The sequence below is a fragment of the Suricata suricatta genome, chromosome 12, assembly GCF_006229205.1.
Source record: "Suricata suricatta isolate VVHF042 chromosome 12, meerkat_22Aug2017_6uvM2_HiC, whole genome shotgun sequence".
NCBI classification, from domain to species: Eukaryota; Metazoa; Chordata; class Mammalia; order Carnivora; family Herpestidae; genus Suricata; species Suricata suricatta.
This window is the reverse complement of record NC_043711.1, coordinates 18,235,507-18,255,622: the sequence shown is the minus strand read 5'-3', so window position 1 is coordinate 18,255,622 and position 20,116 is coordinate 18,235,507. Positions and strand designations below refer to the sequence as shown.

The 20,116-nt window shown below is 46.2% G+C and overlaps 1 protein-coding gene across 1 annotated transcript in view; it reads right to left on the bottom strand.

Annotated features, from left to right (window-relative positions):
• BSN (bassoon presynaptic cytomatrix protein) overlaps positions 1-20,116 on the bottom strand; it is a 95,407-nt gene that overhangs the window by 75,131 nt on the left and 160 nt on the right. The window contains exon 2 of the mRNA XM_029917873.1: positions 19,994-20,108. Coding sequence (XP_029773733.1) covers positions 19,994-20,108 — 115 coding nt within the window. The remainder of the gene's footprint in view (positions 1-19,993; positions 20,109-20,116) is intronic.

Here is a 20,116-nt window from a genome sequence, read left to right as displayed (position 1 = left end):
CATCAATATAGTTAAAATTCAAAAGTGCCTGAACATATCAGAAGTCAGAAGACTAAGTTAAAAAAAAAAATGCCAAGAGGGGTGCCTGGGTGGCTCAGTTGGTTAAGCATCTGACTTCAGCTCAGTTCATGATCTCATGGTTTGTGGGTTTGAGCCCCACAGCAGGCTCTGTGCTGACAGCTCAGAGCCTGGAGCCTGCTTTGGATTCTGTGTCTCCCTCTCTCTCTGCCCCTCCTCCACTCCCACTCTGTTTGTCTCTCTCTTTCAAAAATGAGTAAATATTAAAAAAATTTTTTTTAAATGCCAAGAAAAGAGCATGGGAACAAAGACAAAGAACAAGCCTCAATGCCAATAAGAGTCCTGCTCAGGCAAGATCACTGAGAAGCACTTGGGTAGCAGCATCCAAAGAGGGGGTGAGCGCCACCTCTAAGTAACACTCCTTCCCAAAGTCACTGTTAAGTATTCATCACAATTTGTGGGACCCCCCACTATTCCCCTTCCTGCTGGGCATTCAGTGGCCCAGGGCACCTCTGTGATCTAGTCTGGGATGAGAACATAGTAAACTTTCTCCCCCAGTCATGCTAAGCAATGATGCAGTTAGCACTGTGATCAGGGGTGTCATGGTCATCTGAGGGAAGACACTAGGTGCAGGCTTTCCTGCTCCCACTCCCTAATTCACCTCCAGTATCTCCCCCCACACCATGATTCCCCTCCCTTGGCGAATTTAGCCAGACCAATGGGGTCTTTGAGCATCCACACCCTACTCAACTGCTCCCACTGGCCTCATGATCCTAGGGACCCCAGGGCTGAGTCTGGGAAGAGGCTCTGTTCCCAAACAAAAGACTTTGAGATCTTTTGTGGAGACCAAAGAAAATCGTCAACATTCCTTTATGACAGATTAATTTCATTGTGGTTTGGCTCAGATTAAAAAAAAAAAAATAGGTCCTAGAAACCCAACGCTAAGTACCATTCTAGCCAAAGGGGAGAGAGTGGGGAGGTGTGGTACTGTGTGTAGGAGGTGGCTAGGGGTGCCCATGCGGAGGTGTCCACGGGAAGGCGGACGGCCGGAGCTGTTAGCAGGCAGCACCTGTCATGCGGAAGCCCTGGGCTCTGTGAGAGGGAGAAGGAACATGGCTCAGGGCTGAGTCCTGGTGACCTCAGGTAGGCTGCGCAAGTGGCATCACAGAAGAGACCAGTAAGTAAACAAGGAAGGAGTTTGCAGAAGAGGAGTGTGATGAGAAGTCCACAGGGAGGTGTAGGCAACTAAAACAGGAAAACGTCCTCTGGGGGCACCTAACTGGCTCAGTCGGAAGAGCACGAGACTCTTGATCTCAAGGTTATGATTTCTAGCCCCATGTTGGGCGCAGAGATTACTTAAATAAATAAAACTTTAAAATTAAAAAAAAAAAAAAGAAAGAAAATGTCCACTGAATTGGGCCATTAGCTTGTCCCTGAGGCCCCAGAAGGAATCAGGGTGTGTGTGTGTGTGGTTCTGGCCAACTCCCTACAACATGGAAGGGCCCCAGAAGGAATCAGGGTGTGTGTGTGTGTGTATGTGTGTGTGTGTGTGGTTCTGGCCAACTCCCTACAACATGGAAGGGGTTGGGAGTGCCAGAGAAGTTTTGGTGCTCCTTTGGTGGCCTTGGGTGAGCCCTTCCTCTCCCAGACTGTGGGATCCACTCAGGCTGATGACTGCATTTCCTCTGTGAACTCAGCGTCTACACAGACCATGCTCCACAACGGGACTAAGAAGTGCTTGTCGAATGAACACACTGAACAAAAATAAACAGTGAACAAAGATACTGGACAAAGAAAAAACACCCTCAAACAATGAGTCTGCATCTTTGGGGAGGAAAGCCTTCCTTGGAGATAAAGCAGAGTCTTTGGAGAAATTAATTTGTTGGGGGTGGCACTGCTGCCCCCCCAGAGGCACCCCACTCTACCCAGGGGCAGCGAAGGTGCCAAGCAGACTGGTCCTCACATCATACGTCCAATATTTTCACTGGACACATGAAAGTGTCACCATCCCAAAGTGGCCAGGGTGATCCACCAAGCAGGGGCCAGGCTGGGAAGCCCAGATCCCTCCTCCCAGTCCTGCAGGGCCTTGCTATGGGGTTCTTGGAAAGAGCGTCTCTGGCCTCAGTCTTCCCATCCCCCACCAGTGTTCCTGTCCCTCTATTGGCCAGAGCTACACAGGGAAAATCACTGTATAAGCTAAATAAATTACTACTAATCACTATCAACTACTATCTTTTCAAGAGCAATGCTTGCCTTTATCTGAATGTCTTGTTTTTTTTCCTGAGCTAACAGTAGCGACTAAAGGAAATGAAGCTGGAGGAGCCTGACTAGGGCCCATGTTCCCTGAAAACCTTGCCAGGAGGTTTAGCCTTGATTACTTTGATTACTTCTGGGGTCACTGCCCCTCCATTTCAAAGGCCTGGGAGTTCCAGAATAAAGTGCTCATAAGGGAATCCCGGGAACAAAAGATGCTTTCCTAAAGGGCAAAGCTTCTAGTTTCTTTCTTCATGCCTCTGAAAACAGCTTCTCAGCACCACCAGGAAGACCCAGAGCCATAAGCCAGGATCTTGGTAATTGAGGGGGGGGGCGCGTCACCCCAAGAGTCCCCACCAGGCTTTCCAACTTGAGGACAGGGAGGACATTTTCACTTTCCTCACTCCACACTCAGGGCTGTGGAGGTTTTTACCATTTAGAAAAGGAGATGGTTGTGTGATACCTGTTCCTGGAGCCCTGGTTGGGTTTCCCAGGGCTCCTCACACCCGACTGAGTGCCTGGGTAGGGACAGTGCAGAGGCTCTGTGCCTGTATTCTCAGTCCCTGTGTTTTCACAGCTCGGCCTAGCCAAGGTATACGCCATGGTAACCAAGGAGATGCCAAGTACCAATGAGAGCAGGGACCATTGGGTGGGCTCCACCATAGACCCTGACAGGGCGAGATAGGGGAAGGGTAGAGGGCAGTGTGGCAGACCTGGTCTATCAGGAGCACCCAGAGCAAGCTGCCCTTCTTCCATAGGCTCAGCCTGCCTCACAGGCCCAAAAACATCCTGGCAGGAAACCCCTCTGCCCCTGGCAGTCAGCACTAAGCACTATCATTTGCAAAAATGCTTTCAGTCCACAGGGGAAGCAAGGATGGATGCTTGGCCCCTGGGAAAGTCCTACTCCAGTCCACTGGCTTCTGAGCCAGCTCCGTGTGTCACAACCTGCCTCCAGAGCCCTGGGCCCAGAAAAATACCCATCCCAGAGTCATACTGGAATCTCTGTCCTGGGTGCCCACTGGCAGATCACACCCCAGACCAGCAGCCTGAGACCTGGAGCTCCCTCCCTCCTGCCCTCGTCCCAATCCCTGAAATCTACCAGGGGACCCCTGTCCCACACCACTGTCCAAACTTCCTGGGGTTTCATGAACACAAACGAGGGTAAAAAGGCAAAATGATACTCTTTCCAAGGTAAGCAGGTGTTTTCTGTGGCTTTGGTGGCCTGGACTGAAAGCCTCTGGCAAAGCTCAGTGCTTTCAAGTGAACTCTCCAGTTTCAGGCCCTAATTCTGTATGTTTTAGCAGCTATATGTGAAGATGAGAAAGATGGACCACCGTGGTGCCTCTGAGCCCCCCAGGCACCCCCATATTCAATCAGAGCTCCCAGAGGCCAGGAACCAAACCCTTAATCAAGTTTAATTCAAATATGCTCTGTAGTAGAAGGACCGATACCATATGTTTTCACTCATAAGTGGAACAGGAGAAACTTAACAGAGGAATGTGGGGGAGGAAAAGGGGGAAAAATAGTTGGGGAGAGGGAGGGAGGCAAACCATGAAAGACTCTTGAATACTGAGAACAAAGTGAGGGCTGATGGGGGTAGGGGAGAGGGCAAGGGGGCTGATGGGCATGGAGGAGGGCCCTTGGGATGAGCACTGGGTGTTACATGGAAACCAACTTGACAATAAACTATAAAAGAAAAAAACTATAAAAATAAAAAAAATTAAATAAAACCTAGAACTTCACACACACACACACGTGCACGCAAGCTCTGTACTAGGAAATAGGGATGGGAATCTACCTGTTCATCTTTATATCTTCAGGGGCTGGGCCGCCACCAGGCACCAGCTGGTATTTAATACCAGGCCTCATGCTGAGTGCTCTCATTTCCATCATTTCATTTGATAAAAACTTGTTAAATTCAATGTACTTGACTTGCCCTCTTACAACCCCAGTATTGCCTCAATTTTTAACTCTTCCTTATCTCTTTCTCAGCATACTAGAGGAAACCAGTGGTATTAATATTAATGCATTTGCACATGAGGTGCTACTTTATTTTGCCAGCCCAGACTTGAATACTCAGCTGCCTACCTAATATCTCACTTGGGTGTCTCTATTTTTTTTAATTTGTTTAATGTCTTTTATTTATTTTTGAGAGACAGAGAGAGACAGTGTGAGCAGGGGAGGGTCAAAGAGAGAGGGAGATACAGAATCTGAAACAGGTTCCTGGCGCTGAGCTAGCTGTCAGCAAAGAGCCCGACACGGGACTTGAACCCATGAACCGTGAAATCATGACCTGAGCCGAAGACCGACACTTAACCGACTTAGCCACCCAGGTGCCCCTCACTTGGGTGTCTCTAAAACACAACTTGCCTAGGAACGAACTCCTGACCTTAGCCCCATCCAGTAGCTCCCAGTGTGCACCACATGCCAGAAGTCAGGGGTCCTCCTAACTCCTCTCTTTCTCTCACTTGTCAAAGCCAGCCATTCAGCACCTCTCTGGCTCTACATTCAGCATATATTCAGAAGGTGAGCACTTTTTAGCCCTTTCTCCCTCTCCTTACTCTCTGCCATCCCCTCCTCCTGGTCCAGTGACCATCCTCTCACACTTGACCACTGTCCAAGCCCCTCACTAGCACCCGGCCTCTACCCTTGCCCCTCAGGTTTGGCATACATAGCAAGATGTGCATTTACCGTCTTGTTTCAGCATCCCATAGGAAACTAACCCAGAGATACCCTGGGAAAAATACAAAATATCCCATAAGATACACGGGGAAATCATTCTATCAGTACATTACCCCATGGATACACTAGTAAAAATGCAAAATGACACATACACAAGGTTCCTCAATGTGATGCTACTTGTAAGAGCAAAGTCTGGGCACAGGCCGATATCCACAGATCAGGTATCTACACCCATGTGATACGCACTGTGCGGACACAAAACAAACAAACAAACAAATCAGGATTTCTCTGTTCTGCTACAGGGTGGTCTTCAGAATATATTATGTGGGTGGGGGGGAGTTCAGAACAGGGTTCAGGGTTTGCTATATATAGAGACAGAGTGTGAGGTGGATAAATGAATGTATATTTCCCTTACATTTTGAAAAGGGAATAATGGGAAAAAAACGGATAAAGGTGAATTCTTATCAGAGAAGGAAGAAAACATGGTGAAAGGGAACAAGATAGAACTAGACTTCTCTAGGTACATTTGGTTTGTTTGAAATCACATGAGAGTTTTACAGAAGTTTAAGAAAATTAAATTAGAAAGAAAAAAGTATGGTGGATGGCACTGTTGTTGTCAGTGGATTTCTGCTCTTCGCCATGTGCCTTTGCAGTTCCTCCCTCAAAGGGTGAAGTATATTTTTCCAGAATGTGGTAGACTCTATTTTCCAAAAATGGTCTCCACAAGATTTCCAGTCCCACAAGCTCTTATAGAAACTGGACATTCTCAATCGAGAGCTGGAGCCCGTATCTCCCCGTCTCAGACTTGGACAGGACTTTAGAACCATTTCAATGAAAAGAATGTGGCAGAAATAACAATAAATGTCTTTTGAGACTAGGTCATAAAAGGCAGTACAGCCTCCAGATGGCTCTCTCACTCACTCTCTCTCTCTCTCTCGCTCTCTCTTAGGACAACCCTGAAACCCAAAAACCATGTTGAGAGGAAACTCAAACTAGCCCATGTGGAGAAGCACTGAGGCTCCCAGCTACTAGCAAGAATCAACTATTAAGACTGTAAGTGAGGGAGACAACTCAGATGATCCCGGTCCCCAGCTTGTGAGTCTTCCAGCTGAAGCTCCAGACTCTGTGGAACAGAAATAAGCCATCCCATGTGCCCTCCCTGATAGAATCTGTGAACAAAATAGTGGTCGTTTGATGCCACTAAGCTTTAGGGTAATTTCTTATACAGTCATAGTAACTGCAAGACCACCCCTTAACTTTGGGCTTAAATATGAATGGCTTTGGGGGCACCTGGATGTCCCAGTCAACTCTTGGTTTTGGCTCAGGTCATGATCGAATGGTTCCTAGGTTCGAGCCCTGCATCAGGCTCTACATTGACAGTGCAGACCCTGCTTAGGATTCTCTCTCTCTCTCTCTCTCTCTCTCTCAAAATAAATAACGAAAACTTTAAAAAATGAGTTGCTTTGACTAAAGTAATGTTAGCAGATGTGTCATTTCAAGCAGAGGTCTGAAGTGTGTGTGTGTGTGTGTGTGTGTGTGTGTGTGTGGTTAGGCGTGCCCTCTTGTGTATCTGTCATTACCATGGGAAGAAAATGTGGGGCAGACTTGGACTCAACTGCACCCAAAGCCCAGCCTAGATCCGTGAATTCTAGCCAGCATGCAGATGCATGAGTAAGAATGAAAAACTGCTATTTGAAGCCACTGAGTTTCAGCTGATTTACTGTGCAGTATGATCATGGCAACAGATAAGTGATCAAAAAGCAATCCTTACAAACTGAACACAAACTGGAAAAAAGAGGTCAATTGCATATCTTCTTAATGGCATAACCTCACCGAGAAGAGTCATTTCAACTAACTCTAAAGCACAAAGCTTGGACTACACATCCCTGGAAAGAGATAAACTAAGGACAAAAGAAACCACAAGGAAATCTTAAATTACATTCCCTAGTATTATTGTTAGTTAAAATATCTATGTTATTATTTTGAAACCAGTACACATATATACATTACATATACATGTGTGTATGTGTATATATAATATTCTATATATATGCAATGTTTGTTTGGATCCTGAGTTGAACAAAACAACCTTAAAAAGCCATTTTTGAGATATTCAAGTAAAATTGGATTATTTTTTTTTTGGATTCAGTATTAAGTTATATTAAGATATCATAGTTAATTTTGTTGGCTGTGATAATGTCATCAGATTAAAATAAAAACAGCTTTTAACTAGAGGTACATCCTAAAGTATTTATGAGTGAAATGATACGTTTGCATTTTGATTGAAAATACTCCAGGGGCGCCTGGATAGCTCAGTCTATTAAGTATCCAACTTTGGCTCAGGAAATGATTCATGGTTCCTGAGTTTGAGCCCTGCATTGGACTCTCTGTTGTGAATGCAGAGCCTGCTTCAGATTCTTTCTCTCTCTGCCCTTCCCCCATGCTCTCTCAAGCACGTGCACTTTCTCTCTTACCTTCTCTCAAAAGTAAATAAAAACATTAAAAAAAGAAAGAAGAAAATATTCCAGTCTAGAAAAGGGAACACTTTTGCACTGTCAATAGGAATACAAACTACTGTTGCCACCCTGGGAAATTATGGAGGTTCCTCAAAAAGTTAAAAATAGAGGGGCACCTGGGTAGCTCAGTCTGATAAACGTCCTTCTTCAGATCAGGTCATGATCTTACAGTCTGTGAGTTCAAACCCCACGTCAGTCTCTGTGCTGATAGCTCAGAGCCTGGAGCCTGCTTCAGATTCTGTGTCTCCCTCTTTCTCTGTCCCTCCCCCATTCACATTCTGTCTCTCACTCTCAAAAATATATAAATATTTTTTTTAATTTTTAATTAAAAATAGAAGTACCCTATAGCTCAGAAACTATACTACTAAGTATTTATTTAAAGGATTCAAAAATGTTGGGGTGCATGGGTGGCTCAGCTGGTTAAGCATCCAACGTCATCTCAGGTCATAATCTTAGGGTTCATGAGTTCAAGCCCCGTGTCAGGCTCTGAGCTGACAGCCTAGAGCCTGGAGCCTGCTTCAGATTCTATGTCTCCCTCTCTCTCTGCCCCTCTCCTGTTCATGCTCCATCTCTCTCTCAAAAATAAATAAACATTAAGAAAAAAATTTTTAATTAAGGAGGGGCACGTGGGTAGCTCAGTCAGTTAAGCAGCTGACTTTGACTCAGGTCATGATCTCACAATTTGTGAGTTCAAGCCCCACATAGGGTTCTGTGCTGACAGCTCAGAGCCTGGAGCCTGCTTCAGATTCTGTGTCTCCCTCTCTCTCTGCCTCTCCCCTACTCACGCTCTGTCTCTTTCTCTCTCTCAAAAATAAACATTAAAAAAATAAAGGATACAAAAATGCTGATTTGAAGGGGCACCTGCACCTTAATGTTTATAGCAACACTATCAACAATAGTCAAATAATGGAAAGAGCCCAAATGTCCATTGACTAATGGATGGATAAAGAAGATGTGGTATACACACACACACACACACACACACAATGAAGTATTACTCAGCAATCAAACAGAATGAAATCTTGCCATTTGTAACAATGTGGATGAAATTACAGTCTATTATGCTAAGTGAAATAAGTCAATCAGAGAAAGATAAATATCATATGATTTCACTCATATGAGGAATTAAAGAAATAAAACAGATGAACACAGAGGAAGGGAAGGAAAAGTAAGATAAAAACAGAAAGGGAGGCAAACCATAAGAAAGTCTTAAATACAGAGAACATACTGAGGTCTCTGGAGGGAAGGTAGATGGGGGGATGGGCTAAATGGGTGATGGCATTAAGGAAGGCACTTGCTAGGATGAGCACTGGGTGTGATATGTAAGTGACAAATCACTGAATTCTACTCCTAAAACCAATAAAACACTATGTGTTAACTAACTTGGATTTATATAAATGAAAAAGGAAAGAAGGAGGGAAGCAAGGAAGAGAGTGAAGGAAGGGAGAGAAGGAGGAGGGAGGAGGAGAGAGAGGGGAGAGAAAGAAAAGAAAGAAAGAAAGAAAGAAAGAAAGAAAGAAAGAAAGAAAGAAAGAAAGAAAGAAAGAAAGAAAGAAAGAAAGAAAGGAAGGAAGGAAGGAAGAAAAAGAAAGAAAGAAAGAAAGAAAGAAAAAGAAAGAAAGAAGAAAGAAAGAAAGAAAGAAAGAAAAAGAAAGAAAGAAAGAAAGAAAGAAAGAAAGAAAGAAAGAAAGAAAGAAAGGGAAAGAAAGAATCCAGTCTAGGGGACCTCGGTGGCTCAGTCAGTTGAGCATTCAATTTTGATTTTTGGGCTCAGGTCATAATCTGAGGGTCGTGGGATTGAGCCATATGTTGGCCTCCACACTTAGTGAAGAGTCTCTCTCTCTCTCTCTCTCTCTGCCCCTCTTCCCCACTCAATCTCCCAAGAAAGGAAGGAAGGAAAGAAGGAAGGAAGGAAGGAAGGAAGGAAGGAAGGAAGAGAGAGAGAGAGAGAGAGAGAGAGAGAGAGAGAGAGAGAGAGAGAGAGAGAGTAATCCAGTCTAAAAAAAAGAAAGCTGGAGAATGTAGATGAGACAAGATAGCAAACGACTGATCAGTGGTGAAGCAGGTGGCGGGTTTACAGGAAGGGGTTCACCATACTGTCTTTTCTCCTTCTATGTGTGTTTGCAATTTTCATCTGCAGAATGTTGACTGTCCCTGAGGACATCTACCCTAAAGAGCCAAAGGCAAGTGTACCCCCAAAAAGAGGCCAGAAAGACATGTCTGACAAGGGAAGAACAGGCCCACAAAAGTGTCTCCTCTGCAGCGCACAGAAGCCTCCGTGGCTAGTGTGCAAGGGGTGGCTGCCTCTCCAAGCCAACCCAGCTCTACCACTACCTTCAGCTGACATCACATTAAACCAGAGCTGGCAAGGCTTTGGCCTGGAGGGTTCAACACTGGCCACTCAAAGTCAGATACAGGGATTTGGAAAGTAGGCACACAGGGCCATAAGAAGGGGAGAAGTTCTCCTGGCAAGATTCCTAAAATAAGTACACTATCTTCGTTATTACCCTTATTTCAGGAGATAGAGTCAGGATATAAGGGTGTCACTAGGTTGGGAGGGATCTCCAAGTAAAACGAAAGAAGACATGGCAGGGATCCACACAGGTCCCCACAGATTCACACTCAGGTTGCACAAGCCCAGGATGGAGAAAACCCAGTCTTCGTGCTGAGATGCCCAGCACGAGGCTGGACCAAGTGTGGGGTGTAGTGCCAGAGGGCACTCAGGAAGGTGGAGGATGGTGTTCTCAGGCTGGCAAATGAAGGCTAGTCATTCTTCAGACTGTCACTCAGTCCGTGTGACATACTGAGTCCTGGGCCCTGTTCTCTGAACCTCCCTGTCTTCAGGATATTGACAGCCTTGGGCAGGGCTCCCAGGTCAGCAAGGGTCCCAGAGTCACAACCCAGCCACAGAAGCTAGAGAAGTCAAGTACAGAGAAGACCCTCAGAGTTGAGGAGGTGAGAGCATAGTGAGCTCCTGCTAAACCTGGGAGCAGACAAGCCGGCTGTGCCAGAGGGCAGGGCCAGGCCGAGACAGGAGGTGTAAGGAAGCCCATCTCAGAGAAAGGAAAGAACTTTCCAACAGTAGAGTCATCTGCCTGGGAGGGACTAGAGGCCACTGATCACTGGGTGTTCACACCAAAGCAGAGCTCCTGCCTTCAAAGAACTTGGAAGCAGACAGTTGGCATCCACTAGGGGTTGGGTTAGAAGCTCAAAATAAAAGGAGGGCAGAGCAAACATATCACCCACTGAAGCTAAACCATGCTCCTGAAGGAAGCAGCCTCACCTGCCAGACCTGGATGTTGGTGGAGACCTGGCCTGAGCCCACAGAACCCACGGAGTTGCAGGAGAAACTGCAGAGACACCCATTTTCTCCCTCTACAAGTGAAGGAGTCTATTCAACTGTCCACTGGAGGAGGCAGACCAGGTGCCAGAGCACCTGAGGGACACGGATGGAACAACACTCAGGAGGTAAGTGGCCATGCACAGCTGGAAACAGGGAGCCTGCATTAGGCGCCACAGGCCCAGGTAGGGACCTGGCTGACTTGCTGGTCAACCCAGTAAAAGGAAGCCAGTAGCTTTTCAAGAGTCCGTGTCTATGCAAGGTGCCAGCCAGTCCCTCTTCTAGCGCCAGGCTTGATTGTGAGGGCATCTTGTCCACCCTGAGAGATCTCTGGAGTGTGGAGGAAGAGCAAACCTCTTCATTTAAATCTCTTCTAATTAACCTAAAGGCTGCATGAGGTACCTATTTTCTCTCCACAGTGGGGCTGAGGAACAGCAGGAAGCATCACCCTTTCCTCCTCACTCGTTGAACAAAAATAAGCTGTCAGAGATGGAGGGGACCTTGGACATCATCTAGTTAAATCTCCTTTTACAGATGAAAAATAGCGAGGACCTACTATCTGTACAGCCAGTTTGGGGCAGTGTCAGGATTGATTACACCCTGAGCTTCTGACCCCCACCCAGGAGGCTTCCAGTATTCTTCGTTCCCCACCCCACCCTATGCTGTCCTTTGTTCAAATGTCCTATTTCCTGATCCTTTTCTCATCCTCAAAGCCCTCCCCATCCTCTTGCTAAATTTTCCATCTTCTCAGAGCAGGAGGCAAGGAAGTGACGCGGTTCTCCAGCTGTGCTCAGTGTATGGCATTTCAGTTTGCTAAAGTCAGCTAGCTGGCTGTTCTTCTAAATCTCTCATATTAGGCCTTTGGAGTTCCCAACAGAATAAGTTAATGTTGTGAATGTGTTTTGTAAGCTGTAAAATACCATACAAATATATGCTCTACTATTTTAGAATATGAAATAATCCAACCCCTCCTAATCATGCGCTCATTTGTCTTACCTCTGGGAGACAAAGAAAAAGCAGGAGCGAACTCTAATTTAAGGAGCTTCAGGGTAAAAATCTACACAAGTGCCTCTTTCTCTCCCACCAGATTGGAAGCTCCTTGAGGGTACAGCCCACTTTGTGCTCCTTCCTTTGTTCCTCACATTTCACCTAGGGTTGAGCATCCAGTAGATGTACAGCAAAGAGTTTCCTGAATACATGGATAAAATTTCACTGTAAGGGGCGCCTGGCTGGCTCAGTTGGTAGAGCATGTGACTCTTAGTCTCAGGGTCGTAAGTTCAAACCCCATGTTGGGTGTGAAGCCTCCTTTAAAAACTTTTTTTCATTTTATTTAAAAAACATTTTTTAATGTTTAATTATTTTTGAGAGAGAGAACACGAATAGGGGAGGGGCAAAGAGAGAGGGAGACACAGACTCCAAAGCAGGCTCCAGTCTCTGAACTGTCAGCACAGAGACTGACACAGGGGCTTGAACTCATAAACCGCAAGATCATGACCTGAGCCAAAGTCAGACACTTACTGAGCCACCCAGGCAGCCCACATTTTTTTACGTTAAAATTCTCTTACTGGGGTGCCTGGGAGGCTCAATTGGTTAAGCGTCTGACTCTTGATTTTTGCTCAGGTCATGATCTCATGGTCATGAGATCAAGTCCTCTGTCCACCTCCTCACTGAGCATGGAGCCTGCTTAAGATTCTCTCTCCCTCTCCCTCTGCCTCTTCCCTGCTTGCACTCACTACCTCTCTCTCAAATAAATAAGCAAGCAAACAAACAAATAAAATCCTCCTATTGCTAAGTAAAACTGAATTGTAGAAACCCTTACAACTACTCCCATATACAAAAAGGGCAGGCCACCCGTATTACCTACCTGCATGCACAAATGTATCAAATGTACAGGTGTGACAATCAGGAAATTTCCTTACCCCCTTTTCTCCCAAAGCACCCAGATGCCTTACTGATTCTTCCAAGATCCTGGGAAAGCATAGCTCCCTCTCTGAGCCAATGGCTCTGGAGAGCAACTCTGGGTCCAGGGGCAGTCCGCTGGACTGGGTCCTGGAGATCACCTCTGGGTGATCCTTGCCTGAGCTGCTGCTGAGGCTTCTGATCTCCTCAATAGTTGGCGCCAAGACCCAGAAGCTAACCTTCCTACTTCCCCTCAGAGAAAATTCACCACACACTTCAGGGGCAGCCAGCCTGCTCAAACAGTTCTGGATTTGGGGCACCAGGGTGGCTCAGTCAATTAAGCATCCAACTTCAGCTCAGGTCATGATCTCACGGTTCGTGGGTTCGAGCCCCGCATTGGGCTCTGCGCTGACAGCTAACTCAGAGCCTGGAGCTGGTCTCCGAATTCTGTGTCTCCCTCTCTCTGACCCTCCCCTGCTCATGCTGTCCCTCTGCCTCTCTCAAAAATAAATAATTTTAAAAATTAAAAAAAAAAACAGTTCTGGATTTGATCCCAGGGTGACCTAGAGTTCTCTAGAGACTCCTAATACGTCTCCATGTGACCTTCTTACTAGAAAGAAGTGGGGGTAACAAGTAAGGGGTCTCTTCTAGAGCAAAGCTCTCTTAAGAAGCCTAGATGCTCATAAGAGCAAAGAACAGAAGGGGAGATCATAGCAGGGTTATGACCAGCCTGGGCTCAAGATACAGCACAGACGAATCAGGGAGCCCACTTACTAGTTCCATCCCACAGGCACAGCTGACCAGAACCTAGTGTATAAGACATGTGAGCTGAGGGCATACCAGAGGGCAACAGATACCCACCAGAGGCCCTATCTGCAGGAAGGGAACCACAGAGAGTGGGACAGCAAAATTCCATCTACTCTACCACAGATGTGACCCCAGAGGCCATGGTCCCAAGTCATTCCCCAGCTATGACCAGCTGCCACCACTATGCTGGTGAATGGAGAAGGAGAGGCCCTCAAGGCTGGAAAGGAGCCTAAGCAAGTCCTACCAATGCAGTATCAATGCCAGCATGACATACCCCTGGCACCAACTGAGAGGTCCAGGCAGGAGTCCCTGTACGGCTAGATTGTCCATCAAGTCCCAGCTCACCAGGAGGGCCTCAAGTCCTAAAATGACACTGGGTCCTTGCTGTAGGCATGCAGGTCTCAGCTACCATTTCACCATTGTAAAATGGTGTACCCCAGGCAGGATGAGAAAGATCCAGACAGATGGGGGTGCAGGAACTGAATGGCCAGGCAAGAGGAGTGAGGAACAGGTTGTGTAAAACACCAAGCAGAATGTCCAAGGTGAAGCAGACATCCATCCAGTAAGAGTAGTTATAACCATTGTGACAGTTTTGCCAACCTGCCTTCCAAATCAGCCCCAACTTACTGCACATGGGAACAGATTTCCCCTCAAATAGTCCCCACATGGCAAGGTCTGTCTCTCCCCACTTCCATCACTAACAGGAAGAAAGGGCAGATTGAGATGTGCAGGACCTCGAGAAGAGAGAGGGTTTATTGAAGCCCCAAGCCCTATATCCTAGCAGCCTACTACTTAAATATCCAGTGAGGGCTCCCCACAGCTGGATGAAAAGGCATGACCCATGGGCTCTGAAAGCTTTGCCTTCTTAAAATCAGACCAAACTTACACAGAGGAAAGAGGACTTTAGAAAAAAGAACAGAAAAGTGACCCATTGCATCATTCTTTGGTTCCCAAACTAGTCCAAAGTCTGGCTCTACTTTCAGTGAACTCCTAGCCCCTTCATGTCTCAAGATCTCAACAAACTCTTTTTTAAAAAGCTAGGGACGCCTAGGTGGCTCAGTTGGTTAAGTATCCAACTTCAACTCAGTTCACGATCTCACGGTTTGCTGGTTCGAGCCCTGTGTCAGGCTCTGTGCTGACAACTCAGATACTGGAGCCTGCTTCAGATTCTGTGTCTCCCTCTCTCTCTGTTCCTCTCCCACTCATACTCTGTCTCTCTGTGTCTCTCAAAAACAAATAAAAAACATTAAACAAAAATTTTAAAGCTAGAATTTTGAGACACCTGGGCGTCTGACTCTTGATTTCAGTTCAGGTCATGATCCCAGGGTCGTGGGATTGAGCACCACATCAGGCTCAGCACTGAGCATGAAGCCTGCTTAAGATTCTCTCTCCTTCTCCCTCTGCACCTCTCCCCAGCTTGCACGTGCACTTTCTGTCTCTAAAATAAAATTAAAATAAAATAAAAAGCTAGAATTTCTTGTCCACAAGAGGGAAATTAGAATCTAAATGGCTTCTAGATACAAATCCCAGCTTACAGGAAAAATATAGGACAGGGGAATATCTCAAATGACATCACAGAGACACAATCAGCATAATCTAGTATGTAAGAAACAAAAGAAAAATGACACAATCCTCCAATCATAAATTGTAAGGGGGAAAAAAGGAAATGGTGTCTACAGATTTTAAAAAACTCGAGAAATGTATCAAACAATTGAAATGTGTAGGTCCTGTTTAGATCACAATTCAAATAAACAAACTGTAAAAATAAATTTATAAGATAATCAGAAAACCTGAACCCTGACTGGATATTTGCTGAGATTAAGAAAGGATTGTTGACAGGGTGTCTGACTGGCTCAGTTGGTAAAGCGTATATCTCTTGATCTTGGGGTCATGAGTCCAAGCCCCACAATGGGTGTAGAGATTAGTTTTAAAAAATTTAAAATTCAGGAGCGCCTGGGTGTTTAAGTGTCTGACTCGACTTCGGCTTGGGTCAAGATCTCATGGTCCGTGGGTTCAGGCCCCACGTCAGGCTTCGTGCTAACTGTGCAGAGCCTGCTGGGGATTCTCTCTCTCTCTCTCTCTCTCTCTCTCTCTCTCAAAATAAATAAACTTAAAAATATTAAAATTCAAAAAAATTGTTATCCTGTTTGGAGGTGATCTTGGTGCTGTGGTAATGTTCTTACAAAGTCCTTATTTCTTAGAAATCGACACTGAAATACAGAATATGAAATACTGGGATGTCTGGAAGTTGCTCTGTGGGGCTGGCAGGTGAGGAAGACATAAACTTGACTGGCCATGAGCTGGTAATAACTGTGGCTGGGCAATGGGAACACAAGAGTTCATTAGCTTATTCTCTCAATTTTTATGTGGATTTAAAATTTTCCATAATAAAAAGTTAAAAAGAAAACAGATGGCCTTTCTTCCCCAACTTTTTTTTTTTTAGCAGCAATTTATTGGTCTTACTAATGCTGGGAAAAGCTATATTTTCAAAGCTGCTCTTTTCTCCCTGGCAAAAGATGAAAAGGGCTGCACCTTTGGGTAAAATTTCACATCATCACCATTCAGATGTTAGATCACTTTAGCCTAATCCCCATAGCACGCTTCTGTGACAATCCAGCCCTGGGGTCACACATGATCTCTAAATGACAAAGGACAGTTATTTCTTTTTTTATTTTATTTTTTTATGTCTTTTATTTATTTTTGAGAGACAGAGAGAGAGAGTGCGAGCAGGGGAGGGTCAGAGAGGGAGGGAGACATAGATTCCGAAGTGGGCTCCAGGCTCTGAGCTAGCTGTCAGCACAGAGGCCGACATGGGGCTCAAACCCACAAGCCATGCATGAGATCACAACCTGAGCCGAAGCTGGACACTTAACCGACTGAGCCACCCAGGCGCCCCTGTTATTTCTAAACCTGGCAATTATATCCTTTCATTTCATCCTTACAAATTAGCCCCAGATTTTCCTAGAGCCTAATTGTTAGCTGATATAGTATAACAAGTCTGGTTAATCCCAGACCAGATATACTATACCTGACAAACCCATTAATTTCTATTTTTATTTTCTTATTGAGATAGAATCATGATAAACCCATTCTGAGAAAGGGGTTCAGGGTGTGATTCTCAGAGCAGACTCACCCACCTTCCAGCACACGGCCAGGTTCTGTGTGCCAGCTGCCTTTGATTAAAGATGTCTCTACAATATTTGAGCTGGAAGTGAGTGAGAGGCAACCTGGGCATTGATCACAGATTTTGATGGGTAATGAGAGAAAGTCGCCTCACCTGGTTTGCCCCAGCTCTCCTCCTGCTCTTGGCCCCATTCTCACTGTCCCAGCCTATGTAGACCACACTCCTCGTGCTATGTCTCCTTCTCTCCATCTCTCATATTCCCACCATTTTTCCAGCATGCCTTAGGTTTCTCCTTAGAGGCTTGGCTCTGCCTCTCCACCCTTCTCACTTGACAACCCTTCTGTAAACACTGTCTATTTGGCATTTCTCAGACACTGAGCAGCTCAGACTGAGACTCCATGATTTGGCTCTTTGAGAGCTGTCTGACCAACCAGACTGTGAGGTGCTAGAGGACAGGGAAGCATTGTTAAGCCCTTCCAGACCCTCCACAAAGCCCAGAACAGTGCTTGCTCTTGATATTAATGAATACACCTTGGCTGTATTGACTGAAGATCAATTTGCAAATGTTGGAACATGTAAAGGCCACAGGGCTAGCATAGATTAGACAGGTTGCCACTGGTTTATATGGCTCCTTTGTGCAATTTTTTTTAGGTGCTTTCAGGAGTACTGATAAAGTTTTATCTTGATCTGGTGGTGTGTCATGGGTGTATATATAGTTAAATCCCATCAATTTGAGCACTTCACTGTACATCAGGCATATAAATAAGTGAATGAATGAATGAATGATAAGTGCCCCTTTCTCTAGGAGAATAAAGCTCACATCAGGGTATACAGCTCAGCGAGTAGAGCCTGAGACAGAATTCAGCCTTCCCTGATTTGGCACTTCTTCAGAAAGGCACAAACTATATAACTGTACATGTGACCCTGAGGCCAGAAACAGAGAGCCCCCTGCCTTCAGGGACTCTCTGATGCCCAAAGTGCCATATCATCCAAAAGGGCTAAGAGGCAGCACTATGGGTGTGGTTGTGCTGCTACTTACGGGATTCACGGGATTCAAGTCAGGCTCTTCCGTCATAAATGGTGGAGCTGCCGCCTCACAGAGCCCAAGTCAGCTCGGTATGAGGATGAAAAGACTAATTCTGGGGTGGCAAGGGGTAATACTGTAACAGGAAAGAGCCAGAAATAAACTCCCCCAGAACCTCAGTTCCATTCCCCTGTGGGGTTAGCAAAATGATCTCCCCCTTATGTGACCCTCCACTTACCTCTATGAGGCTTCCCACTGCCCCCAAATACACAAGCCTGCTTGAAACTGTGCTGCTGCTGTTTCCTGAATGCCTAGAAAAGCCTATGCCATGGGGCTTTTTCTTCATCAATGGGCCAATCTGTTCAGCAGCATCTCTGAACAGAACATGTTAAATTTGGCATCAGGTACCTGAGACACTCTGGTGAGAAGGAGAAGCCATTCTACTGCTGAAGGAGAAAAATACCATGGAGGCACCGCTCACCTCAGGTGCTGTAACAAGCTGAATATCAGCTAGAGCAGTATATCCAGTCTCCTAAGGGGCTAGTCTTGAGCTTTGGTGACAAGTAGCCAGCTCACCTTGAGCTTGACAGCCATAGGACCTTGGTACCACAGGCCCATGTGTGAACCCTGCCCACAGCCAGGAACAATATTATGTGACTGCTAAATTGGGCGGGAGTCGATGGTTCCCCAACCCGTAGTAGTTCGTGGGTCTGCCTTATAATAGAATGCATAGATGGGGTAGAAATCAAACACTAAAAAGGAATAGGAGGAATAGACACCAGCCTCCTTCCTGTCCCAAATCTTTCCAAAATCTCATATGCTTGGCTCTGCAACATCAGATAAACTATAAGCAGAGCAGCCTGTTTGGTACCAGAAGAGAAACGTCAAATTCCCCATGTAGAGAACTACCAATAACAAGGTGTTTTTCCATTCATCTGGAGACGCTATCCGTTGGACAGAGAGCTCTAAAGCCTGGGTGAGGCTCCCTCAAGCTAAAACTAAAACAGCAGCCCAACACGCAGCAAAATGGACAGTATTTGCAGTGCTAAGAACCATATGCTAACCAACTGCATTACTGTAATAGCTAATGTAAAATGGGCAAATTCCCCCTTTAAAAGGGATGCTCACAGGCTGGCCTGTCTGTGTCAGGTTTCAGGCTATTAAGAGCCTTTCATTACTATTAGTTGTCTAAGAAATGACTTCTGAGGCAATAAACACACGAGAGACACAGTTGGGCAGCTGAAGAATAAAAAATTATGCTCCCTCACAGTTATGTGTTCCCACACAGAAAAGTCAAGGCACAATTATCAGCAGACTCTCGTGGAGCCAGAAGCCTGGCACCCCCCAACCTCCACCCCAGGTTTTTCTACTCCCTAGGCCAATTTGGTGTAAAGACAATGCCTTCCATTTTATTCTGCTGTCTCTTGGTAGCTTTCCTGAGTTTTCAGTCTGCCAATCTATCATATATTGGCATTCTCTTCCACTGCATTCACTACCGCTTGAGTGTTTTTGTAGGACTTCAGTTGGCATACATTTTAAACAAGCTGGTTTCACAGTATTTGATCAGATATGTTCTGTTGAAAGCGTTCTATCTGGGTTTTGGGTTTTCCCTGATTTGAGATGGTAATCTGAAATCATAAGGCAACAGGAACGTATTTGGTAATAGATGATTCAATAGCATTTTTCCCTCACCCCAGAGTGTTTCACTAAACCTTGGTGAAAACACATGACCCTGTTTGTATTTTGAGCCTAAATAAGTACTTTTTGGTGTCCGGTGGCATTTTGCCTTCCTCTAAAGATGATTATGCTCACTAAATGCCTGAGGAAAGCGCATGACCAAGTTCATGGTTCAACTATTTCCATATCTCTGTTTCTCGCAGTGACACTTATCTACCCTGACAGCCACTCCCATTGTGCTCTTTCCTTGGCCCAACACAATGGACACATGCAGACACCAGCAGACAAGGAGGACGTTTCCCATCCCACTGCTCACCAGTGCGGAGGGACTAAGGCTGAGGTTACATAAGCCCCTCCTGAGCCCAGCGTTGGGGGGAAGCAAATTTGGGGTTCGTGACGGAGTCATGGTCTGCAGGCCCCGATTGACCCTGCGCTCACTCATCATCCTGCCTTACCAAGACAGGGCGGCTTGAAAGAGAGGACCACTTCCCGTGACCACCAGGCTCACGCCAATCTGGCTGGGTTCAAAGTGTGGCCGGACGTCCGAACCTCGCTGTCCAGACTACATCGCAGGGTCGCGGGCCCCGGTCCCGAACTCAAGGTGCAGCTCCCCGACCTCCACCCCCACTCCGGGCGCCGCGACGCGCGCTTACCTGCCGGGACCTGGGCCGGGGCCCGGGCTGGGGCCTGGGCCAGGACCTGGGCCCGGTGGTCCCACGGTCGCCCTCGCCGCGCCAGCAGCGGGGAGCTGTCCGCCGCCAGCAGGTGCTGAAGGC